Here is a 25313-nt window from a genome sequence, read left to right as displayed (position 1 = left end):
GTGTGGTTCATACGTCCTTCGCAAATATTAACCTGCCCAATTCCAGCCTTGCTGAAGCATCCCCAGATCATCACCGATCCTCCACCAAATTTCACAGTGGGTGCAAGACACTGTTGCTTGTACGCCTCTCCAGATCTCCGTCTAACCATTAGACGACCAGGTGTTGGGCAAAGCTGAAAATTAGACTCATCAGAGAAGATTACCTTACTCCTGTCCTCTATTGTCCAATCCTTATGGTCTTTGGCAAACTTCAGCCTGGCTCTCCTTTGCTTCTCATTGATGAAAGGCTTTACATGACTTGAGTCCTGCCTCTAGGAGCCTGTTACGAACTGTTCTTGCCATGAACCTCACCCCAGCTGCCATTTGCCATTCCTTTTGTAGGTCACTTGATGTCATCCTGCGGTTGCTGAGTGACATTCGAATAAGATGACAGTCATCCCAGTCAGTGGAGAGTCGTTTTCGCCCTCTGTCTGTCTGTAGCTTTGTCGTCACCAATGTCTGCTGCTTAACCTTGTTGTAATAGTCTGCAGTCTTAGAAATTTTAAGGATGGAGGCAACATGACGCTCACTGTGTCCCTCTGCTAGTAAAGCCCCTTTCCTCGCTCAAGACTTTTCTTTTTAACTCCTTTGGCATGGTTAAAAGTTATTTTTTCATTTCTATTACTTTTGGGATATTACTAGCACTTGTTTTGCCATCCAGCTTGTCCTATTGCAAGAGGATTGTCAACATCACAGCAGGATTTTTTATACTTTCCTTCGTTAAATAAGATTTATTAAGTAGAATGAGGTGTACTCTGGTTGGAATTCAACAGACACTGGAATGGAATGGCTGTCAGATGTAGAGAAGCTGATTTTTATAAAACTGTGCAGTGGCCTCTTAATTTTTGCCAGAGCTGTATATATACAGACACATACATCCATCAGTGACTGTGTTAAGTTTTAACATTCATTGTATTCTTATATCGCCCTCTGCTGGTAGAGCAAAAAATGCACATCAAAACTTAGGAATGAGACTGAATAACTTTTAATTTCCGAAATATGTCCCAAGACTTTAAGGCCAACATTTTAACAATGCATAGATAGAAGTAATACATGCTAGAAATAACAAAGTATGGGACACAGAAACAAATCCAGCTCTAAAAAAAAATATTAACCTTTAAATGACCATAAAAGACATAACAGTTTTAACATAAAAGATTGCACATTCTCTGGCATATAAAACAGTCCAACACAAGAAACTATACAGAACAACTCGTTTATGTGAAAATAATCTATAAAAGGCACATTCTGGATTACTGCTCTGAGGCTGAGCCCCTCCGCGTGCTTAAGCTGCACTCCAGCTTCCCTTCTTACTTGGACCATAGGATAAAATTATAGTAGTATTTTACAGAGAGCGGTTTTCAGATTGGGAGAGGTTTCCAGCAGCAGTTGTGTCTATATAACAGCAGGAGGCAGCAGGAGGGAAAATACAAAAAACATGCAATTTGCTCCTATGTATTGAGATATTGGCATACCCTGTGCTGGGCAGAGACTGCACCCTGGCATCATAGATAGCAGACGCTATTGGGTAATATTGCAAAGATTGCTGGAAGTCTGTGCAGATAGTATTTGTCATGGCCGATGTATCCATCAGTAATGAAGCATTCAGTGTAGAAATGTTACTGTAATCCGTGTGCGTTACTATACAATATACGACAGTGTGTAGTGCATCATACAGACCACCCATACAGACCACCCTACCACCAGGCAGGCGCCAATACCGGATTTGTTGTCAGTTACTCTACAATGAGCGGGGGGTATAGATTATCACATAGGTGGGTCATACATATAGCCACCACATTGGCAATATAAAAAAAGAAAAATGAAATAAAACATGAACTTTTTCAAGTGATACATAAATAAATCCGCATCCACTATGTAGTGCCAAGTCTTCCCACAGTAATAAGACATTTGTGTGAGAAGGGAGTTCAAGATTTCATTAACGCAAACCTACAGCAAAGGAGAGAAGTCTGATCTGCCATGACGGGGGCTCACTGGCACCGGCTGGTCCAGCAGAAGTAGAGACGCATGGCATTTTGCAGATGTGCAAAAGACCAATCTCGGCCCCACACTTCCCACCGCAGTCCATGGTTCGCTACACTATGCCGTGTCAGCAGGTGGCATTACATCAAACTTTATTTTTATTCCTATTGGTGGCAGTAGGATTATAGATTACTGTCTATGGTAGTGATGGTATCAAGTGTCCCATCTAACAAGAGGTCAGACTTCTATATATATAAAAAAAAAAAAAAAAGATAAATTAGGTAAAAAGACAGGTTCTCCTTAGGCACGAGCAGTAGTGCAATGCTGTTACCTGAGATACTGGAATGGTCATTGTGGTTCTTCAAATTGTATGTGAACAACCACAACACGTCATTTACAGGATGATATAAGAAAATGTCTGATTGTCAATAGGAAATGATGTTTCTGAATATAATGAAGCCTGATATCAGGGCATTAAAGGTGTTTTCCCACTAAAAGTGACCCACCAATACCGAAATAAGGCCATGCGGTCACCACACTATTTACAGGAGAATCAGGAGACACAAGAGTAGGGTCCGCATACACATTAGAGAGCTATCAGGAGAGCACTCATCCTGTCCCTTTCCCTCTTATATAGAAATATTTGGTCCCATTATTGCTCTTTTCTCAATGACAGAGATGCTGCCGACGGAGAACAGAAGGATCAGAGATTAGGAGCGGGTTGATGTCCCTATATTTATTATCCTGTCGGCCGACCTCACCGATATCCGTGAGTTCAGCTGACTTTATTGCAATGTGAATGGGGGCCTTAACAGCGCCACTTTGCTGTTTTAGAAACTCACTTTTTGAAATGGAAAGTCCTTAGTGGAAAAAAGTACTATAAAAGGGTAACTATCATTTCACACAATTTTTATATGTTATTGTAGCTGCTGATTGCTTGGGGTCTGAGTCCTGAGACCCCCACCGATAAGTCAAAACACCACTATGAATTTCCCAGTTCCGGCATGCGCTGCAGGCACAGAGCGGTGTACATGCGCAGCTCAATAGTAAGACTATGGGTCCACACAGCTTTCTCACAAAACAGTATACAGACCCATAGCCTTAGCATTGAGGCCGCGCACTGCTCATTGAATGCAGCTCATGCGGTAACTGCACATGTCACAGCGGTGTGTTGACTGACCAGTGAGGGTCTTTAGACTCGGACTACCATAGAATAGATGCACTTGGCAGCTACTATAACACAGAAAAAAAATGCATTAAACAATAGGTATCTTTCAGGGAAAGTACAGAGGTGATAGATTGGGTTCCCTTTTGAGTTTACATACAATAGATACTAAACTAAATGACTGCACAATCCCAATAGAAAAATAAAGCCGACATCCTAAAACAGATTTTCTAAAAGAAAAATAAAAAAAAATAAAAGTTAATTAAGATGGTTATAAAATTGTGGCTGAGGGATGTACAACAACTTTTCTAAAAACGAAACCTTTAACCTAGGTCTGACCTAAATGACACAGGCTAAAAAGTTAATAAAACAGAGTTAAAAATTATAAAACATTGTAAACATTAAGTCCCACATCAGCCTTTGCTTTCTTGGAGCATGATGTGCACAAATAACGTGGCGGAGGGATGAAGATCTCCGTTCCTATTCAAAAGATGAATGTGCCGATAACCTGCAAGACAAAGGGAGAATAAACAAGTCATTAGTTATGACCTCGACCTGTATAAAGGCTAAAACAAAACAATCACTTGCAGAGGTACCCACAGCTTACAAATGAAATAAAATAGAGTTTGACAGTGGTGAAAATGCCAGAATGCCACATTCTGAACACAGAGGCCTCCAAAACCAATACCACATCCACTGCACAGTCCTGTAAGCCCAGCTCACTGTAAGCACAAGTACCTGACTGGGACCTGAATTACTTCTTTAATTAATCCTGCCATGATTTAGTCCCCGGCTACTGATAAGTCTGAACATGTATCGTGCTCCACCTGACTGCACAGTCTGCACAGATTGCTGGTCAGCCCCCAATCTATCCTTTCACTGAGTGACCCAATACTTCAGAACTTGAGCTCACCCATTTGAAGCACATACACATATATATATATATATATATATATATATATATACACACACATTATATATATATGTGTGTGTGTGTGTGTGTGTGTGTGTGTGTGTGTGTGTGTGTGTGTGTGTGTGTGTGTGTGTATGTATATGTATATATATATATATATATATATATATATATATATATATATATATATATATATATATATATATATATATATATATATAGTATACTGCTAAAAAAAAATACACTTAAACAACAGAATCTAACTCCAAGTAAATCAAACTTCTGTGAAATCAAACTGTCCACTTAGGAAGCAACAATGTTTGACAATCAATTTCACATGCTGCTGTGCAAATGGAATAGACAACAGATTGAAATTATTGGCCATTGTCAAGACACCCTCAATAAAGGAGTGGTTCTGCAGGTGGGGACCACAGACCACATCTCAGTACCAATGCTTTCTGGCTGAGACGGACTTTACAACCCACACAAGTGGCTCAGGTAGTGCAGCTCATCCAGGATGGCACATCAATGAGAGCCATGGCAAGAAGGTTTGCTGTGCTGTCAGCGTAGTGTCCAGAGGCTGGAGGCGCTACCAGGACACAGGCCAGTAAACCAGAAGACATGGAGGGGGCCATAGGAGGGCAACAACCCAGCAGCATGACCGCTACCTTAGCCTTTGTGCAAGGAGGAACAGGAGGAGCACTACCAGAGCCCTGCAAAATGACCTCCAGCAGGCCACAAACGTGCATGTGTCTGTACAAACGGTTAGAAACCGACTCCATGAGGATGGTGTGAGTGCCCGACGTCCACAGATGGGGGTAGTGTTCATGGCCCAACACAGTGCAGGACGCTTGGCATTTGCCACAGAACACCAGGATTGGCAAATTCGCCACTGGCGCCGTGTGCTCTTCAGAGATGAAAGCAGGTTCACACTGAGCACATGTGACAGACGTGACAGAGTCTGGAGACGCCGTGGAGAGCGATCTGCTGCCTGCAACATCCTTCAGCATGACCGGTTTGGCAGTGGGTCAGTAATGGTGTGGGGTGGCATTTCTTTGGAGGGCCGCACAGCCCTCCATGTGCTCGCCAGAGATAGCCTGACTGCCATTAGGTACCGAGATGAGATCCTCAGACCCCTTGCGAGACCATATGCTGGTGCGGTTGGCTCTAGGTTCCTCCTAATGCAGGACAAGACCTCATGTGGCTGGAGTGTGTCAGCATTTCCTGCAAGATGAAGGCATTGAAGCTATGGACTGGCCCACCCGTTCCCCAGACCTGAATCTGATTGAACACATCTGGGACATCATATCTCGCACCATCCACCAACGTCACGTTGCACCACAGACTGTCCAGAAGTTGGTGGATGCTTTAGTCCAGGTCTGGGAGGAGATCCATCAGGAGACCATCCGCTGTCTCAACGCAACAAATTCCATGGCCTGCATACCCCTGACACGATGAGACCAACCAGAAAAAAACTGAAATTCTGCTACTGAGAGACTAAAATAATTTGTCCATCATACTCCACGAGAAGGGGTGCAAAACTGGGTCGCTACAGACCCACCATCAGATTCTGTAGAGGAACAAGACCAAGCACCACCAGAAAAACAGATGGAGGAAGTCAAACCGACTCTGAAACCGGCATTTTATCAACCTCACAGCAGGGATGCCTGATTTTATACGAGACCTCACAGGGAGGTCAGAGCTTTGGTGTCAAATGGCAGGTGACTTGGAAATTTACTCCGTCTAAACAATCTCCGCACTACCATACTTCCTGAAAGAAAAGAGGAACAATGACTTGACAAATTTGTTGAGAAATGGCTCAAAAAAATTATTCCTTGATGGACACCTCTCCTTGGCTTTTGCTGTGGAACGTGCTCATAAGGTGCCCACCAAACCCCTTCCCCGGGGGCACTCCCCATCCCACTCTTGGACAGACTCCTAAATTGCTGGTACCGAGATACGGCACTCCGCATGGCTAGACATAAAGGAGAGATTTGGTTTGACAACTTCATAGTTTCCATCTTTCTCTACTTTTCTGCTTGATTACAGAAGTAAAGATCCACATTAATAAACATCGAATGTCTTCTGAAACATCTCCAGATGCCATATTCTATGGTATACCTGGCTTGGTTATGAGCGGTTGACAGAGACCAGGCCCATTTATTTACCACTTCTACCGAGGCTAATGACTGGCTGACCAAAAGACAGAAGGTTAAGCGCTAGAATACGGCAAACGCGATGAATCCGCACGGTAAAGTGAACACATGCGGATTCACCTGAGTTCAACTGATAGCAGCACTTTGGATGTAGCGAACATGTGCTGTTTCCAAAGTGCTGCTACTTCCGGATCGTGTGCCACCGGCCTTAGGTGTCAAGACACTGACACAGGCATATATCCAGGGTGTTATTGTTTCCTTGGAATCCTTGATGAGGAGACCTGGCCTCACTACCCTCGCACTCGTCTCAGAGAAACATTGTTTTTGGCTCAGAAGGCTATTGCTATGAGATGGATAGAAGACCCCCGCAAATTTCACACTGGGTCAATATGGTAAATACTGCAGATTCCTATGAGAGGGTGGTATATAAACATAGAAATTGTCCTGAATTTTTTTTTTTTTTTTTTTAGGTATGGAAGCCTTGGTTTAATTCCCCAGTAGCTCACTTTAGTCCTCGGGTAATGAGGAGCATCCTCTCATAATAAAGTATGTGATATCTAGTGCCTGACATGGATGTCTTATGATTTTGATTAAGATATTAGACCCATGGTATGTTAAAGGCAAAGTTAACTTTATCAGACAGTATTATTGAGCAATGAGAAATACTGTTTGTTCTATATAATCTTGTTATGTTGTATAATCTTCAATAAAAGGAGTTTAAAAAAAAAAAAAGATTGGAGAAAGACCATGGCACTGAATTGTACCCTCACCAATCACAAGGTGATGGCATATGCTAAATATATGCCATCATGCTACAAAATGGTAAAAACTCTTTAAAAAGTTCATATGCTGTACATATAGTCAGACGTCCAAATGCATCAGCCATACGAGAACACGTGTAATGTACGTTTCCGGAAATGCCAATCTGAGGAACAAGTATGGACCAACGGTCTCCTGACCCAAACTCGTCATCTTCATATATGCCTACAGAGATCATAAGACCCGTGGCCAGTCCATGTGCTGCAGTCTCTACTTGGATGGTATTTGACAGACATCTGAGTGATGTATAAAACAAATCTTAGGTGGAAATAGTGTAATTACAAGGTTTGTCTTGTTTTTACCTAGTTGTAAACTGGACAGCGGAACCGTGTATTGGCCGACAAAGTCATTCCTTGAAGAAGCGTCATAATCCTCCACCAGAAATCTCACAATAGTAAGGGCGGGCACATCAATTTCAAAAATAAAATGCTCGTTCCACATGGGATTAAATCCTGAAATGGATCAGAAATAAAGGTTAAACAATCCCTCCTAAGACAGTAGCTGGAGTGTGGACAATAGCACAGAATATATTGAGGGGCTTGGACAAACCACTAGTTTTGCTTAGGGTGAAGCTCTGGTTTAATTCTCACCTTCCACATTTATACTCTCTACCTGATGTCATCTTCTGAGTGAAGTACACTGTCAATTTTGCCTTTCATATTTTGTCAGATACCTACAAATTGCTTACCTTTGAGGATTGCTAAGCCGCCTCATCTTCCTTCAGTAGCGTCCCTGGCACCTGCGTTGTTATTTTTTTGGGGGGAATGCGCAGTTGCGAGGAGTTTGGATTAGGGGGAAAGACCTGCCCCCCGGACGATTTCACAGGTACGAGGGACAAATTTCAAAAGCGATTATTGCAGCAGTGCCAGGGACCCGAACTAAAAAGGCCACCTTGTCAGAATGCAGCATTAGTGCAGCACAGGGTGGCTCTTTTAGTTACAAACGCCAGGGGGGGGGTGACAGGTTCTCTTTAACCCCTTCATGACCCAGCCTATTTTGGCCTTAATGACCTTGCCGTTTTTTGCAATTCTGACCAGTGTCCCTTTATGAGGTAATAACTCAGGAACGCTTCAACGGATCCTAGCGATTCTGAGTTTGTTTTTTCGTGACATATTGGGCTTCATGTTAGAGGTAAATTTAGGTCGATAATTTCTGAGTTTATGTGTGAAAAAAACGGAAATTTGGCGAAAATTTTGAAAATTTCGCAATTTTCACATTTTGAATTTTTATTCTGTTAAACCAGAGAGTTGTGACACAAAATAGTTAATAAATAACATTTCCCACATGTCTACTTTACATCAGCACAGTTTTGGAAACAAATTTTTTTTTTGCTAGGAAGTTATAAGGGTTAAAATTTGACCAGCGATTTCTCATTTTTACAACAAAATTTACAAAACCATTTTTTTTAGGGACCACCTCACATTTGAAGTCATTTTGAGGGTTCTATATGGCTGAAAATACCCAAAAGTGACACCATTCTAAAAACTGCACCCCTCAAGGTGCTCAAAACCACATTCAAGAAGTTTATTAACCCTTCAGGTGTTTCACAGCAGCAGAAGCAACATGGGAGGAAAAAATGAACATTTAACTTTTTAGTCACAAAAATGATCTTTTAGCAACAATTTTTTTATTTTCCCAAGGGTAAAAGGAGAAACTGGACCACGAACGTTGTTGTCCAATTTGTCCTGAGTACGCTGATACCTCATATGTGGAGGTAAACCACTGTTTGGGCGCACGGCAGGGCTCGGAAGGGAAGGAGCGCCATTTGACTTTTTGAATGAAACATTGGCTCCAATCTTTAGCAGACACCATGTCGTGTTTGGAGAGCCCCTGTGTGCCTAAACATTGGAGCTCCCCCACAAGTGACCCCATTTTGGAAACTAGACCCCCCAAGGAACTTATCTAGATGCATAGTGAGCACTTTAAACCCCCAGGTGCTTCACAAATTGATCCGTAAAAATGAAAAAGTACTTTTTTTTCACAAAAAAATTATTTTAGCCTCAATTTTTTCTTTTTCACATGGGCAACAGGATAAAATGGATCCTAAAATTTGTTGGACAATTTCTCCTGAGTACACCGATACATCACATGTGGGGGTAAACCACTTTTTGGGCACATGGTAAGGCTCGGAAGGGAACGAGCGCCATTTGACTTTTTGAATGAAAAATTATCTCCATCGCTAGCAGACACCATGTCACGTTTGGAGAGCCCCTGTGTGCCTAAACATTGGAGCTCCCCCACAAGTGACCCCATTTTGGAAACTAGACCCCCCAAGGAACTTATCTAGATGCATAGTGAGCACTTAAAACCCCCAGGTGCTTCACAGAAGTTTACAACGCAGAGCCGTGAAAATAAAAAATAATTTTTCTTTCCTCAAAAATGATTTTTGGCCCGGAAGTTTTAATTTTCCCAAGGGTAATAGGAGAAATTGGACCCCAAATGTTGTTGTCCAGTTTGTCCTGAGTACGATGATACCCCATATGTGGGGGTAAACCACTGTTTGGGCGCACGGCAGGGCTCGGAAGGGAAGGCACGCCATTTGGCTTTTTGAATGGAAAATTAGCTCCAATCATTAGCGGACACCATGTCGCGTTTGGAGAGCCCCTGTGTGCCTAAACATTGGAGCTCCCCCACAAGTGACCCCATTTTGGAAACTAGACCTCCCAAGGAACTAATCTAGATGTGTGGTGAGCACTTTGAACCCCCAAGTGCTTCACAGAAGTTTATAACGCAGAGCCATGAAAATAAAAAATAATTTTTCTTTTCTCAAAAATGATTTTTTAGCCCAAAATTTTTTATTTTCCCAAGGGTAACAGGAGAAATTGGACCCCAAAAGTTGTTGTCCAGTTTCTCCTGAGTACGCTGATACCCGATATGTGGGGGTAAACCACTGTTTTGGCACACGTCGGGGTTCGGAAGGGAAGTAGTGACGTTTTGAAATGCAGACTTTGATGAATGCTCTGCGGGCGTCACGTTGCGTTTGCAGAGCCCCTGATGTGCCTAAACAGTAGGAACTCCCCACAAGTGACCCCACTTTGGAAACTAGACCCCCCAAGGAACTTATCTAGATGTGTGGTGAGCACGTTCAACCCCCAAGTGCTTCACAGAAGTTTACAACGCAGAGCCGTGAAAATAAAAAATCATTTTTCTGTCTTCAAAATAGATGTTTTAGCAAGCAATTTTTTATTTTCACAAGGGTAAAAGGAGAAATTGGACCCCAATCTTTGTTGCCCAGTTTGTTGTGAGTACGCTGATACCCCATATGTGGGGGTAAACCACTGTTTGGGCGCACGTCAGGGCTCGGAAGGGAAGTAGTGACATTTGAAATGCAGACTTTGATGGAATGGTCTGCGGGCGTCACGTTGCATTTGCAGAGCCCCTGATGTGCCTAAACAGTAGAAACACCCCACAAGTGACCCCATTTTGAAAACTATACCCCCCAAGGAACTTATCTAGATGTGTGGTGAGCACTTTCAACCCCCAAGTGCTTCACATAAGTTTATAACGCAGAGCCGTGAAAATAAAAAACAATTGCTCTTTCCTCAAAAATTATGTTTTAGCAAGTATTTTTTTATTTTCACAAGGGTAACAGGAGAAATTGGACCCCAATAGTTGTTGCCCAGTTTGTCCTGAGTACGCTGGTACCCCATATGTGGGGGTAAACCACTGTTTGGGCGCACGTCCGGGCTTGGAAGGGAGGGAGCACCATTTGACTTTTTGAACGCAAGATTGGCTGGAATCAATGGTGGCGCCATGTTGCGTTTGGAGACCCCTGATGTGCCTAAACAGTGGAAACCCCTCAATTCTAACTTCAACACTAACCCCAACACACCCCTAACCCTAATCCCAACTGTAGCCATAACCCTAATCACAACCCTAACCCCAACACACCCCTAACCACAACCCTAACCCCAACACACCCGTAACCCTAATCCCAACCCTAACCCTAATCCTAACCCTAATCCCAACCCTAACCCTAATCCCAACCCTAACCACAACTGTAACCCCAACACACCCTTAACCCTATCCTTAACCCTAACCACAAGCCTAATCTTAACCCTTTTTCCAACCCTAGCCCTAATTCCAACCCTAACTCTAATTCCAACCCTAACCCTAAGGCTATGTGCCCACTTTGCGGATTCGTGTGAGATTTTTCCGCACCATTTTTGAAAAATCCGCAGGTAAAAGGCACTGCGTTTTACCTGCGGATTTACAGTGGATTTCCAGTGTTTTTTTGTGCGGATTTCACCTGCGGATTCCTATTGAGGAACAGGTGTAAAACGCTGCGGAATCCGCACAAAATTGACATGCTGCGGAAAATACAACACAGCGTTTCCGCACGGTATTTTCCGCACCATGGGCACAGCGGATTTGGTTTTCCATAGGTGTACATGGTACTGTAAAACTGATGGAAAACTGCTACGAATTCGCAGCGGCCAATCCGTTGCGGACCACATAACGGAGGACTGGGGAGGAGATCGGTGGGTGTGTGTGGGGGGGGGGGGGGCAGATCAGGTTTTCCAGCCATGGCCGATGATATTGCAGCATCGGCCATGGCTGGATTGTAATATTTCACCACTTTTCATAGTGAAATATTACAAATCGCTCTGATTGGCTGTTGCACTTTCAACAGCCAATCAGAGCGATCGTAGCCACAGGGGGGTGAAGCCACCCCCCCTGGGCTGAAGTACCACTCCCCCTGTCCCTGCAGATCGGGTGAAATGGGAGTTAACCCTTTCACCCGATCTGCAGGGACGCGATCATTCTGTGACACAGCATATGCGTCACAGGTCGGATTGGCACCGACTTTCATGACGCATACGCTGTGTCACAGGTCGGGAAGGGGTTAACTGGTTATTAAATGAAAAGTCCTTTAATTTACACATAATTGTGTCGGCTTGGTCTACAAATGTAAAAAGCTGATCCTTCTTACCATTGTTGTCAATAAACTTTGAAGCCTTCTTCTCTTTGTCCCGTGCCACCCCAAATATCTCCACAGTCACAAATGGGTCCACTATCGAGCTCTTCTTCTTGTTCACTTTTGGCAGCTGCTGTCCAGAGATGATCTAAATATACATCGTGTTTCCATGTTACTGATGTGTAGTTACTTTGCATTATTAGATAAAAAGTTAGAGGGATTTATATTAATAGAACTTACTAATGTACAGTACTTTCATTTTTAAAGCTCCACCAATGTGATCACTGGTCCACTCCTGCTTTTGCGTTAAGTTAAAATGGCCACTGACTGGTTACAGTGACAAAAGCATGTGCCTGTCAGCATGTGGAATAAGAAGCTCTGCCAACTTCCTTTATGTGTATGAAGATAATGGTCTGCCAGTGGATGTCCTCAGCTAACACTAGAGATACCAGGGTTCTGAGGTAAGAAGAGGCTGCTCACACTGCTGTCCACCCTGTCTCTCTGATCTAATACTGGAGCTACCAGGGGTGCTGAGGTAAGAAGAGGCTGGTCTCTCTGCTGCCCACCATGTCTATCTGATGGCTGCTCACACAGCTGGCCTTCATGTCTATCTGATCCAGGGGTACAGAGGTAAGAAGAAGCTGCTCACACCGCTGTCCACCCTGTTTATCTGATCTAATATTGGAGATACCAGGGTGTTCAGGTAACTAGAGGCTGCTCACACTGCTGTCCATCCGGTCTTTTTGATCTAATACTGCAGATAGCAGGGGTGCTGAAGTAAGAAGAGGCTGCTCACACTTCTGTCCTGATGTCCACCCTGTCTCTCTGATCTAATACTGTAGATACCAGGAGTGCAGATGTAAGAAGAGGCTACTCACACTGCTGTCCACCCTGTGTATATGATCTAATACTGGAGATACCAGGGTGCTGAGGTAAGAGGCTGCCAACCAGGTACGGACTGGGGCTGAAATTCAGCCCTGGCATTTGAAATCACACAGGCCCATGTTCTAGCCGTCCCCATAAACCAGATGGGATAGATTACTGATATTACCCTGGATGGAGGAAAGGAAGGTTTTCTACAAGACCAATATTTCGTGGCCTGGTGGGGTAAGTGACTGAGTCAGCGACTTTGTGCTCCATCACAACTATTAACAGTATGGGTGTCTTGAGAACACGGATTCTGTTAACAATGCAGCAGACAAGGCGGTCCACAACCAGACAGGCCCTTCTGGCATTTGCCCTGCTGCCAACACTGCTGTCCAGCCTGTCTTTCTGAATGACAGTACATGGTACACTATCATGAGGTCACTGCAGTGGAGCTTCCTACTGCAATTTATACTTTAAGGAGACAGTTTTTTAATACATGACTGCTATAGCTTTTTATTATGTCAAAATTGTATGCATAGCATTTCTTGCATGCTTAAAAAAACAATACTTAACCATGATACTGAGCTTCTTTGGAGTCCACCATTCTCCATCGTGAATGGACCTTGGATTGAATTTAGATTTTTGATACCGAAGGAATGACGGTTTCAGAACATAGCCACAAAACCCATTGTCACGGAATTTGCCTTGGTAGACGTCCATGTCTGTACATGGGGTTTGAAAATTCAGAGCCACTAAAAAAATAAATTAAAAAATTCAACAGCATTGTGTTAATGTCAGATTCTTTCACAAATACACATCAATACGACATAAGAGGTGATAAAACATCACACGGAGCAGCAAGTCACCGGATTTGGAGGATGGGAAAGGTTTCCTTTGAAATAATTAATATTCCTAAATTAAATATTCCTAATCTCCTCTGTGTCTAATCAGGATGTAGCTCCTGAATCGCGCTGACCTTAAAAAACCTGCCAATGTCACAAATTTAGCTGCCATTGGATTAAACCTACGGCAGGAGATAGACTAAGGACATAATATGACATCATACATTTTCCCATTTCATTTGCTTCAGAATTAAAGATTAAGCAGAAAAAAAGGAATCTGATATTATATCCCAGGCACAGATGGGGACATAGCTCTGGTTTAGAGAATGAATATTCTTTATGACAAATCCATTTATTTAGGACAAAAGCTTCCAACCTGTCATCGTCCTGACACAATTACCCCATAAAAGGGAGGATTCCTCATCCGGACATTGTGCACTTGGTTAATATCCACAGCGACTTATAGCTCAAGTGTTTTATTTAAAATCAGAATAGAATTCTTATGAAAATCCTAAATTTTACTCATTTGTTAACCCCTTCCTAAGTGTTTACCACACTGCTCCTTCCCTCCCGTCAGCAGACTGTCCTGTGTGAACCACTGAAGAAATCTGTGACAGAGCACACAGGAAGCAGCGGACAGGTAGAGGTGTGCTGACAACTGACAGCTGACAACTGTGCTGAGGACGGAAGTAACCTGCGGGTGCCCTGACATACAGTGCATGGGATGCAGCCAGGAGCTGCGCTCTGCCCCACCGTTAGATGCCGTATTCTCAGTGTGTGGAGACCAATACGGATTTTCTTCAGAAATAGCACAGGGGGCGACATCTTCTAGAAGGTTTTTGAAAGGTTTTCTTTCAGATTTCATTTAGAAAGTATATTTTAAAGATTATTAAAATCGCTTGCTCCACATTATTACTGTATTTTTCAGACTATAAGACGCACTGGACCATAATACACACCGGACTATAAGACACGCCTAGGTATTAGAGGAGGAAAATAGGACAACAAATTTGTAGCAAAAAAGGGGGAAAATAATAATAATAACAACAACATGTATAACAATAATTTAATAACATGTCTGCTGACACTGTTATGGGGGAGATCAGCTGCTGGCGGGCCACAGGTTGTGCAACACTCCTGTAATGAGGACAGCAGTTTTGCAAAACCTGTGTGGCTCTGCAGCAGTTGCTAAACTAGTGCTCCCATCATCCCAACCTGTCCAAGCATGATGGGAGTTGTAGTTTTGCAACAGCTGCAGGGCCAAGTTGACATTTGGCCCTGCAGTGGAATTTAGAAAAGGAGGCTCATACAGAACCTGTCATGACGACTTGTAGGAGTCTCCTTTTTAAAATTTTGCACTAGTGCTGCCATTGCCGTGAGCGCCACTTGCACATATTCATGTCCCAGTGTTGTCCAGCAAAATGGTGCTGGTGGTGCGTACTCAGATTAACCTCTGCGATCTCAAGAAAATGGCGGCTGCGCATACGCAGATTGGGATCCCTGCTCAATGATAAGCAGAGATCTTGATCTGCGCATGCGCGACCAGTGACACCATTTTGCTGGAGACCCCCGCCGGCTTCCTGCAGCAGCGACCCTGCTCTTGCCTCCAGTGACACCGCTCCACTGCCCCCTCCTCCACAGCGAGCCAGGTAAGCTACATTCGGACTAAACGACACCCCCTCCACCATTTTCCTCCCAAATTTTGAGGGAAAAAGGTGCATCTTATAGTCAGAAAAATATGGTATTTAATTAAAATTAAAAACGACAGTTACCCTTTAAGCTCTTTATCTGTTCATATACTAAAAGAGGAGACAGGTGAAAAGGAGCCATACAACTCACAGATCAGAAAACCTACAGTTTGCTGGTGGTCTGTAGCCGAATATACAATGAAAACATGGATGGGTGGGATCCACCAGAGAACCAGGCAGGTACTGTAAATGGATATTCACTCTCCATATGAATTGACCAGAGAGCTCCTGTAATGTCAGAGTGCCCATAGTAATGAGAATAAGATCTCCTCGCTGTCCCAGGCTGCCTCAATAACCGTCAGGAGCCTCCATTACTGCAGGTTTTCATTGGCTGCTCAAATAATACTACTGAAGAGAAGTGGTTAGAGGAAAAACCCCGGAAGTGTCTGTAGGGGGCGCTCACCTATCTGACAGCCCACATTCCACATGTCCACAGCACTGTAGTTGGAGGAGTCTGTTCTCATGCCGTCAGGATAAATTCTGGTCAGCTGCCTGGAATTATGGCGAATAAAACTGTTTCCTTTATGGGAAAGACAAACGCAATACACAAGATCAGAAGGATGTGCAAAGACCTAAACTACAAAAATACAGACCTTAAATAGAATGAGATCAACACTAAACGGTCCTGTCCATCAAAAAGGGTATCCGAGTAGAAAAGGGGTGACAGACCTGGACACCAGGTAACCACCTCCAACAACAGGCGAACTGGCAAGTTCAACGCAAAATCTGTAGTAAAATCTGCCTCATGATTTTTTTGCAGATTCATAACAAATTTAACCCTTGCCACAGGAAAAGGGGTGGATTTTAAAATCTGCACCACAGGTTGAATTCTATAAGAAAAAAACAATTGCAGCAGATGGACGTTAAATACGGATGAGGTGTTATCTGAGCATGCTCGGGTGCTAACCAAGTGTCTTCGGCGTGCTCGGATAATATGTTTGAGTCCCCACGGCTGCATGTCTTCCGGCTGCTTGTTAGACAATCCCTGCATGTATTGCGGCTGTTGAACAGCCAGGAGACATACAGCCGCGGGGACTCGAACATATTATTCGAGCATGCTGAAGACACTCAGCACCTGAGCATGCTCAGATAACACCTTATCCTAGCACGTTTGCTTATCACTAACGTTAAACAGCCATTATTCCAATGTAAGCCACTATTTGGTTCACAAAATGAGTGGAGATGAGTGCTACATAATCCTGCTCGGCGGGCTAGCAGAGGTCACCACAGTCTCACCTGCCTCGTTGGCCAGCTTCAGAGCCTTGCTCTCAGTGAGGGAGGACATCTCGTTAAATGACTGATGCTCTGCTGCATATTCAAAGCCATGAAAGTGCACACTCTTACAGTATATTACGGTGTCGGACAGTTCCTTGGCAAGCTTCAGCTTTGCTCCCTAGGATATGATTCATCAAATGCATTAGCATCTTACTTTTATGACCTTTAAATGACAAAGTTACAAAAAAAAGTTTGTTTCCTCCGACTTTCCTTACCGCGTGTTTCTTGGCATGGACATTAGACTTGACAGACTCATCCTCCATTTCTGCAGCCTCATCCTCATCAGACACATCTGCCTCCTCGCTGTTTTCGGCTACGCTGTCTTCCAGGGAGTTGAGCTTTTTTCCTTTCACCAGGATTTTCCCTTTTAGTTGCTGTTAAAAATGGGGCAAAGTAAAAGGCGAGACACATATATTAAACTAATCGATAAGCCCCCATTATACACACTGAGGGCTTAGCTGTAAAGGATCCTAAGGGCTTGTGCACACGTTGCGGATTTTGCTGCAGATTTTTCCGCAGCGGATTTAGAAAATCCGCAGTGCAAAACCGCTGCAGTTTTTACTGCGGATTTTCATGCGGCTTCTTCTGCGGATTCCTCTGCGGGTTTTCAACTGCACTTTCCTATTGGTGCATGTTGAAAACCGCTGCGGAATCCGCAGAAAGAAATGACATGGTCCTTCTTTTTTTCCGCAGAGAATCCGCGCAGAATTTTCTGCATCATGTGCACTGCGTTTTTTGTTTTCCATAGGGTTACATGATACTGTACACCGCATGGAAAACTGCTGCGGATCCGCAGCGTCAAATCCGCTGCGGATCTGCAGCAAAAACCGCAACGTGTGCACATAGCCTATGAGGACAACTCGGCTATGTGCACACGTTGCAGATTTCCTGCAGATCTGCAGCTTTTTTTTCCACGCAGAAACGCTGCAGATCTGCAAGTGATTTACAGTACAATGTAAATCAATGGCAAAAAAAAAAATGCTGTGCTGATGGTGCTTAAAAATCTGCACGGAAAACGCAGCAGATTCAAAAAAGGACCATGTCAATTCTTTGTGCAGATCTGCTGCGTTTCTGCACCTATTCCATAATAGAAATCTGCAGGGGTAAAAAAAGGAAGAAATCCGCACAAAAATCTGCAAAGTGTGCACATACCAAAAAAAGGTGCAGATTCTGACCTGCATTTTCTGCCAAGAAATGCAGAATCTGCACAGAAAATTCCACAGTCAAATCTGCAACGTGTGCACATAGCCGGGTCTGGCCACTACTTTCTTACTGACGGCCGATCCTTTGGTGGGGGTGCAACACCCGGCATCCCAGCTGTAATCGCTGCCGGGCACAGGTTCTCGGATGCTGCTGGGCTACAGCAGCTCTATCATTTCTATCATGGCCGCAGCCAGGTACTGCAGATCTGCCCCATTAAATGAACCAGGGTGGATCTGTAGTACCCGGCCACGGCCATTATAGAAATGACAGAGCTGCTGGAACTTCCATCCTCCTTATCGCTCCCTCACCGATCAGATATTGATGGCTTATCCTAAGGATAGACCATCAGTAAAAAAAAAAAAATGTAGTGGCCGAACACTTAAAGGATGCCCTTTGCAATGTTTTTGTGGCATTTGTGAGGAAATGGTATATATATTGGTGTACATTCACATGGGGAACATACACTGTGGATTTTATGTCTGGATTTGCAGGTGGAAAATCCACAGTATATTACAGTATTTGCAAAGTGAATGAGATGTTACCAAATCTCGTCCATAGGGTATGGAAAACATATGCTGTGGAAATTGACCGCAATGTTTAGGTCTAAATCCAGAGATAATGCAGGTTGGTGACAGATCAGCAGTAAAATATGTTCTATATCCACATATATTAAAAAAAATAAATAAAAAAAAAATCGCTGCCGTTTCACAAGATTAGGACCTCGCCTATTGCTCACTTTCCCTGGTGTTATGCAGCAAAGCTAGTTTACATTTATGTTTATGAAGATTTGCAAGCAGTTATGAAATCAGCAATCATGTTCTGACCTCCGGAGACGGGAAATCCTTCATTTTCCCTTCTATTGGCAGAGTCAGAAGCATATCCTCCAGTATGTCCTTCATGTGCTTGGCCATAGTTTTCTGCTGATCCGGGGTGCAGTGATTTTCCAGAGAAATGATGACAGGGTAAGGAGAAGTCTGAGGAAGGAAATGTTCACATAGTCAGCAGATGTTACTATAGAAAGGATTGTCAATTAGCCCAAAACGCTGACCAAAGCGGCCACACGGCGCCCATCTCCCAACTTTCCTGATTGCAGGAGGTTTTATTTTCTGCACATGATTATGTTGGCAACCAAGAATCTAGAGGTATCATGCTTACAGCAGCCACAAGAAGCAAAGGCAACAATATGCTTAAGATGTTCACTGGCATCTATGGGAGAGCTGGGAGTAAGGGAGACATGCTCTGTGTCTTGTGCAGAGGTCACCGTGCAGGGCGGGGGAGGAGGTGAGCAGTGAACATCAGCTATTGTGATTATGGGATCCTGTATTATCAACTGATATGCGTTCCCTTTCATTGTAATTCTGCCTGTGATGATATGAGATGACTGCTGAAGAGATCTTTGCAGAATAGGAAGCGGCAGCCTTGGGCGAGGCTCAGGCATCGGAGGAAAAACTGCAAGATTTCAGTGTCTTGTTTAACATAGATAGGGAAGAGGAAAATTGGAAATAAAAAAATGTTAAAATTATGGTCAAATTATGAAAACTTTTATTTAACTTCCAAATAAGGATCAAGATGGAAGGGTTTTAATAGGAGACAAGTAGAAAGTATATATATATATGTGTATATATATATATATATATATATATATATATATATATATATATATATATATATATATATATATATATATATATATATATATATATATATATATATATATATATATATATATTGGAGCAAGTGATGTTTATGAGATGGAGGAAGTGATGTTTATCTGCTGCCAATCTTCTAGGATTCTACACTCAGTATCTCTTTGGTGGTTGCTAAAACCGAGGCGTTGAGTGGCCTCTGTCATGTTGAAATCACAAATCTCCTGAGCCCTCCACCAAGCAAAATAAGCTGGGAAGTAAGCTAAACAAGATGAGTCCACAATAAGCACCATAAGGATATAGAGACAAAAACAAGAAAATTATTTTTTTCGTGTCCAAAACAAACGACTATGGGTACACTGGTGCCTAGATCTAGCAAGAATCCATGCAACGCTCTTCTGAAATTGTTGAATAGGGGGAAGTATTTCAAGATGAAGTTCCTCTACGGCGTAACCACAATGTCTGGTGCAGGCATAAGTGTCATTTCTAGACTCTCCACTCACTTTAAATGCGTAGTTCTTTATAGTTTTGATGACGTCTTTGAAGAGGATCTTGGAAGTGAGCGTGTAGCCATGATAAATAACCGGTTCCCCATTAGGCCCATCCCAGCAGTCTAGCTCCACACAACGGCAGCCTTTAGTGAGGGCCCTGGACGAAAATACATCAGATTAATTTGTTTGTACATTACTGAGCTGCTTTGTGTATAGCGTTAGTAGAACAGTAATAATCAATACTCAATAACCCTTGTAGATAGTGAGCCCTCGCGGGCAGGGTCCTCTCTCCTCCTGTACCAGTCGTGACTTGTATTAAGATTACTGTACCTGTTTTTATTATGTATACCCCTCCTCACATGTAAAGCGCCATGGAATAAATGGCGCTATAATAATAAATAACAGTATTCTGTAACCCCGATCTGTGTATCTACATACAACCAGACGGTGAATAACTTTTTCAATTTATTTCTAGAAGAGCCTGGATGCGAGTCTCATAGAAGTGCACAGAAAAAGTGACTTCCCGTCTACGCAGAAGACGATAAGTCACAGTTCTGGCCACACGGTGCAGATGAGGTGCAGAACGGTACTGATAATGGTAGAATGCGGTGATCGGTAAGAATATTTATCACCATCAGCACTTCGTACACAACATCAGCCAGTGCTACCTGAAGTGCTAGTGCAGCCCACACATAACAACTATCAAGTGGAAGCTGGTCACCTACACATGGCCACTTGTTAGATTAATGGTGACCAACCTCACGAATTTCAGTGGGACTGGGCCACTGATGCATATGGGGACCTTTCGATTCTCCTCCGATACATGATGTTGGGAGGATTGGGCATGTTAACTTTCAATACCCAATTCTTTTGTTTCCAGAAGAAATACCCTTCCACCAGGGAAGGGGATCAGATACATTTTAAGTTTCAGCAAAACTTGCACTTTGTATGTACGCTTATTAGTCCAGTGGGCGGTCTCACTAGTGATTGACAGACTTCCCTGTAAGGCTGTGCATGCAGAGATTGCTGCAAATCACTAGTAGGACCGCCCACTGGACCCATATACATACAAACACCAGGCATTTCAATGAATAAAATACAAGTTATACTGAATCTTTTCCAACATATCTATATATTATTCTGCTCAGTTTCTCCATCTCTACACCATGCTGTCCTCCAATCGGGTGACATGCACAATGTGACAGGTGCCCTTTAAGAGATGTTTTAGGGTATACATTAAGGTACTGTGCAAGTAGCAAATTTTTCTTTAGTTGTCAGATAAGTCAAATATAACTTCAGGGAGCAGCTGTCGTGCAGGTATACTGCGAGGCGACATTCCTGGACTAGAAGGACCTCACCGGATATAAGCTTCGGTGCTGCTCGGCCCCTTCAGCTGGTCTTCCATCAGGTAAGTGTTGTGTGAGGAGGAGATGAAGTAGTGACACAGCGGCTGCTTCATGTCCTGATAAACTTTTCCGTGAGCCGGGTTGAATATATTGCCATCTTCAGACAACAGATAAATGAGGAAGCCATCTTTAGTCATAGACTGCTGTTTTTTACCTGCAACGAAAAACCGGCAAAGCTTTAGGAAAATCTAAAAGGCTTAAAATGTTGATTAAGGATCCCTTAACCATTTGTTAACAAGAACACCATTTTGTTTTACTATTCCCTAAAAAAGACAGGAAAACAATCCAAGAAAAAAAATACATGCATACAATATTATATATATATATATATATATATATATATATATATATATATATATATATATTTATTTATTTTTTTTCTTTAATTCATTAATTTTTGCCTAAAGTACAATGTAAATGTATCACTTTTAACTCTTAGCCCTTTTAACGAAAATAGCATTTCATGCAAGACGACCCAGGAATATCACAGAACTGGAAGAATTTTCAAAAGATGAATGGATGAAAATCCCTCAAACAACAATTCAGAGACTCCCGTCTGGCTACAAAAAGCGTTTACAAGCTGTGATACTTCTGAAAGGAGGTGCTACTAGGTACTAACCAAGCAGGGTGCTCAAACTTTTGCTTCTACCCATTTTCCCTTTTTTTTTATTTTTAAAATGTAACAGATGAATATATATATATATATATATATATATATATATACACCTTGGTCAAAGTTATCTGAGCACACAAATCTACAAAGGCGCCCAAACTTTTTGTAATTTTTAAAACGTAAAAAAACGTCAATATTTTTTTTTTGCTTAAAATACAAAGGAAGTGTGTCACCGCTAATGTTAGGGATCATTTCATGTTCAACTTGCTGAACCGTTCACAATGACAGTAATTTTGCAGTGGTGCCCAAACTTTTACACGCCACTGTAATGGTGTTTGGTCTGCGATAACAGAACATAACTTTGCTTAGCTGTTAGAAAAACAATACAGCAACAAGCGTCCCTCACCAAACAGGCTTAGGAATAATGGAACTTACAAAACAAGTGTGTGCTTACCTTACGTTTGCCCAAGATCTCAAGTTATGGATAGAGGATAGCTTGCGGATCTCTGGGGGTCCGATCACAGGGACTCAGTTATCCTAAGAACAGGGATATACAGAGTCCCACCTCTGCTCCGTCCACTCTCTATGGGACCGTCCGAGGAAGCCAAGCGCACAGTCCAGCTACTGCTGGGAGAGCCATGGACAATAAACGGAGCGGAGGTTGAACACGCACACCACTTAAGACTCTGCAGAGCCCATTCTAGGTTAGTGGTCCCAGTGGTCCACAGCGATTAGCAAGTTATCCTGTTGTAGGGAATAACGTGCCAATTTGTCAAAAACTCTTTGACTTTCTTCATTTCAGATAGTAAGTGTTCATTCAAGGAGGGATAACTACTTAAAACATTGCTGTGGGACCCAGGCTTTTCTGGGTACACCCGTTTTTGTGTTACATGTAAAAGTATATATAGCGGTAAATGCTTATTTATCATTTTTAGAAGATGAAGGGCAGACACGTCCAAATTTATAAATGAATATTGGATCAGTCTTAAAAATAATAATAAAAAGAAACAACCTTGGAAGGGCTCGTTCAGTACTTATAACTATTTTAAAAATGGACCCATAGAAGTCCAGAAACAGAAAATAAACCCAAATGCTGAAAGAAAACCTGTCATCAGGATCAGGCATGATTAACTAAACATATGGGCATAAAGTCGCTGTTCTGATGATTTAATAGGTACCTTGAGTGTAATAATCGGCAGCTTAGATATTCTTTATTCACCAATAGAACAGTATTTACATACCGTTTAAAATTCGGCGCTGTCCTAGCCATGGGCAGCGCTTGTGCAGATCAATCTGGTTGTAAGCTTCATTAAAATGGTGCCAGTGTTGGCACACTCACACAATCACCTCCCAGCAGGCTTCATTAAAATGGTGCCAGTGTTGGCAAACGCACACAATCACCTCCCAGCAGGCTTCATTAAAATGGTGCCAGTGTTGGCAAACGCACACGATCACCTCCCAGCAGGCTTCATTAAAATGGCGCCAGTGTTGGCACACCCACACGATCACCTCCCAGCAGAATTCAGGAAAATGGCGCCAGTGTGGGCACACCCACACGATCACCTCCCAGCAGGCTTCAGGAAAATGGCGCCAGTGTGGGCACACCCACACGATCACTTCCCAGCAGGCTTTATTAAAATAGCACCAGTGTTGGCACATGCACACGATCACCTCCCAGCAGGCTTCAGGAAAATGGCGCCAGTGCTGGCACATGCACACGATCACCTCCCAGCAGGCTTCAGGAAAATGGCGCCAGTGCTGGCACATGCACACGATCACCTCCCAGCAGGCTTCAGGAAAATGGCGCCAGTGCTGGTACATGCACACGATCACCTCCCAGCAGGCTTCAGGAAAATGGCGCCAGTGTTGGCACACCCACACGATCACCTCCCCGCAGGCTTCAGGAAAATGGCAGCGCATGTGCAGATTGAGATCTTGGCTCATCATTGAGCTCATCAGGTCCCAACCCCACAGGCTGGCTCCGATGCATGAACGGCTTGTTGCCCCAAAACTTCTTTTGGTGAATAAAGAATAACCAGGCTTCAGATTTCTACAATCAAGGTACCTATTAAATCAGCAGAATAGCGACTATGTCCATATGTTTAGCTCACCATGCCTGATTCTGATTATACATTCTGTGTCCGGTCTTCACTTCCAGCTCTTTAAAAAAAAATTTTTTAAAAAAAACTGAAATAGTGGAAAATTGCTTTAAGTATTGATTTTTGTATGCAAAACAACAGGGGAAGGAAAGCCATTCTTTTGATTTGTTTTAAAGAATGTTCCTGCATATTATTTGTCCTGGCACACTCAGCTCCCTCTGCAGCATCCAGTCTACGTATAATGAGAGGGGCACATACTTTTTGTTTGCCTCTGTGTATTACCACTGTATCTGGGTATGGTTGTGTGTATGAACTCTCATCTCCATAGAATTCCTCATTTTACAGTAACTGCAGCAGTTGTAGGGGACGTGTCTTCTCATTCGCAAGGCTACACAATGGCACAAGAAGATGATGCCAAGCAGTAACAGCCGCCTACCTTCTTCACTTGGCTCATACTTTGCTATTAATGACTTGGCGTGGTCTAAGGTCACATCCTCCTGCTGTTCATTCTTCAGGAACGTTTGGAACGGAGCGGCAGACATGAAATTCTCACTGTCCTTATATGTGGAAAATATGACATCTATCTCTTCTCGTGTCGTCAGGATCTTGTAAAACTCTTCTATTTCATCCTCCTCCAGGGTCCCAGTCCTTGATCTGTCACATTGCTGATGATTGGCAAGAAATGGAATTAATGAGAAGATTAGCAATTTTTTTAAATATTGAAAAAAAGAAGAAAAACAAACATTTTTCTTGGAAATGTGTTAAGGGTGGCAACAATAGTCTTTTGCTATTTTAACTGTCTATTAAAATAGCATTTTTTTTATTTATTTTTTTTTATTTTACATAATGTTCACGTTTCACACAATAATTCTTTAATTTATTATGGCTGTGTGCCTACCTAATGTGTATGGTTATTTTTTTTTAATGTATGCAAAATAAAATGTGTTTTATATTAAATATTCAAGGGGTAATGTGTTTCTCCTTGCGGACAGTAACACGTCAAGCCTGACATACCAAGGTGAGGAGACTTAAGTGGCAATGCTCCTCTGGGGAATATGCAAATTGTCTCTTCAGGGGCAGTAGGGCAGTACCATGAAACACAGTGTCTACAAATTGAGATTGTGGTTTTG

The 25313-nt window shown here is 42.8% G+C and overlaps 1 protein-coding gene across 3 annotated transcripts in view; it reads right to left on the bottom strand.

Moving 5' to 3' along the window:
* Positions 1-1001: 1001 nt before the first annotated feature.
* Positions 1002-25313, bottom strand: part of PLCD1 (phospholipase C delta 1) — a 146578-nt gene continuing 122266 nt past the window's right edge. For all 3 annotated transcript variants that reach the window (XM_077268703.1, XM_077268705.1, XM_077268706.1), the window contains exons 5-15: positions 24620-24848; positions 21424-21625; positions 20078-20222; positions 18753-18902; positions 16941-17099; positions 16687-16843; positions 15854-15970; positions 13434-13612; positions 12009-12141; positions 7378-7527; positions 1002-3695 (exon numbers count right to left, since the gene is read on the bottom strand). In XM_077268703.1, the coding sequence (XP_077124818.1) occupies positions 3601-3695; positions 7378-7527; positions 12009-12141; positions 13434-13612; positions 15854-15970; positions 16687-16843; positions 16941-17099; positions 18753-18902; positions 20078-20222; positions 21424-21625; positions 24620-24848 (1716 nt within the window). In that variant the 3' untranslated portion in view covers positions 1002-3600. The remainder of the gene's footprint in view (positions 3696-7377; positions 7528-12008; positions 12142-13433; positions 13613-15853; positions 15971-16686; positions 16844-16940; positions 17100-18752; positions 18903-20077; positions 20223-21423; positions 21626-24619; positions 24849-25313) is intronic.

The sequence above is a fragment of the Ranitomeya variabilis genome, chromosome 6 (genome assembly GCF_051348905.1).
Source record: "Ranitomeya variabilis isolate aRanVar5 chromosome 6, aRanVar5.hap1, whole genome shotgun sequence".
NCBI lineage: Eukaryota > Metazoa > Chordata > Amphibia > Anura > Dendrobatidae > Ranitomeya > Ranitomeya variabilis.
This window is presented reverse-complemented; position numbering and strand designations above follow the sequence as displayed.